Here is a 1,371-nt window from a genome sequence, read left to right as displayed (position 1 = left end):
CAGAGAGCTCGCAAGTCGGAGGCGGGTCCCATAGCGCTGGAGAAACTACGTGAACTGCGTCGAACACAAAACACTTCGGAGGGAGACCACACAGCTGACAGACTCTATTACACGAGCCTCAAGCTTGACGCCAAGCTTCTAGAAAACTTTCCCGTAACAGGAGACTCGATGGATCATCTCAAAGCTGCACTCAACCGCAAGCACCCTTTCGAGACGGGCATAACTCTACCGCTGTCTCTCGAAGCAGCTATTGAAACCCAACTCTCTTTGACCCCCGATGAGATCATCCGGCGTCGGAAGCTCACCATGGAAGCAATCAAGAAGCGAGCGGTAGCATTGGAGTCAGCAACTACTACTTCGCAGGCCTCCATGCACTCCGATGTCGCAAAGATCGCCGGCAACCTGAATTTGGACCTCCTGGAGGAACTCATAGACTTGACGGAGTATCCAGACAGAGCCCTGGTCGAAGACCTCCGAAATGGCATGCCGGTAGTCGGTCACATTACGGTGTCGCCCGGGGTATTCGCGCCCCCTCGCCCCCCGATGGACTCGGATGGCAAAGAAAGGGTCATCTCTCTCGATGAGTTGCACAGCAGAGCAAGGTCCGCCCGAGCTGGTATCATCAACTCCATTTGCGAGGAAGGCTTCAAAGCGGAGGTTTGGGAAGGCACCCTTCAAGAAGTGGAGAAAGGACACTTGGAAGGTCCTTTAGAGCTGGCCGCTATCGAATCGTCCTTCGAAAACCCGGTCATTGTTAGACGCTTTCCTGTCCACCAAAGTGATAAAACTCGCCTTTGCGATGATTATAAACGGAGCCACACAAATTTGGCTACGTCCTTTGGGCAGCGCGTGACCCTGCCCACCCACCAGACTCTGATCGGTGCATGGAGACGTCTGAGCAGGGCTGCCGACGGCTGCAATTTCCAGATCTTCAAGGGTGATCACGAGAATGCCTATCGGCAGGTACCGACTCATCCGGATCATGCTCAATATCAATTGATCTGTATTGCTGATCCTGACAACAAACCGGCCATATTCCGCCATCGAGCCGCATCTTTTGGGTCCAGCTCGAGCGTAACCTCATATTGTCGGGTATCCCAATGCTTGGTGCACCTCTTACGGGTCCTCTTCTGCTTGGCTGCTATGTCGTTCATCGATGACTATTGGTCAGTAGAGCGGAGTGAAACATCACCCTCCGCTTTGGAATGCTGGATCTTCCTCAATGAAGTTATCGGCTTCCGCGAGAAAGTGACCAAACGGACTCCGCCCAGCAATGACATCGATCTGCTCGGCTTAGGAGTCAAGTTAGACAGAGAATCTCTCACCTTGAGCCTCCCAGAGGAGAAGCGAATCTCTCTCGAGACACTGATG

The 1,371-nt window shown here is 53.3% G+C and overlaps 1 protein-coding gene across 1 annotated transcript; it reads left to right on the top strand.

The window, feature by feature from the left end:
- Positions 1 to 168: 168 nt before the first annotated feature.
- On the top strand, positions 169 to 747 carry Pmar_PMAR009451 (hypothetical protein; the record flags this gene model as incomplete). The annotated part of the gene is made up of 1 exon (XM_002766751.1): positions 169 to 747. A coding segment is annotated over one exon (579 nt), but the record flags the coding sequence as incomplete, so codon positions are not given.
- Positions 748 to 1,371: the final 624 nt, after the last annotated feature.

The sequence above is a fragment of the Perkinsus marinus genome (genome assembly GCF_000006405.1).
Source record: "Perkinsus marinus ATCC 50983 genomic scaffold scf_1104296971946, whole genome shotgun sequence".
In the NCBI taxonomy this organism is placed as follows: Eukaryota; Perkinsozoa; order Perkinsida; family Perkinsidae; genus Perkinsus; species Perkinsus marinus.
Note: the sequence above shows the minus strand (reverse complement) of the source record. Positions and strands in the feature narration are given on the sequence as shown.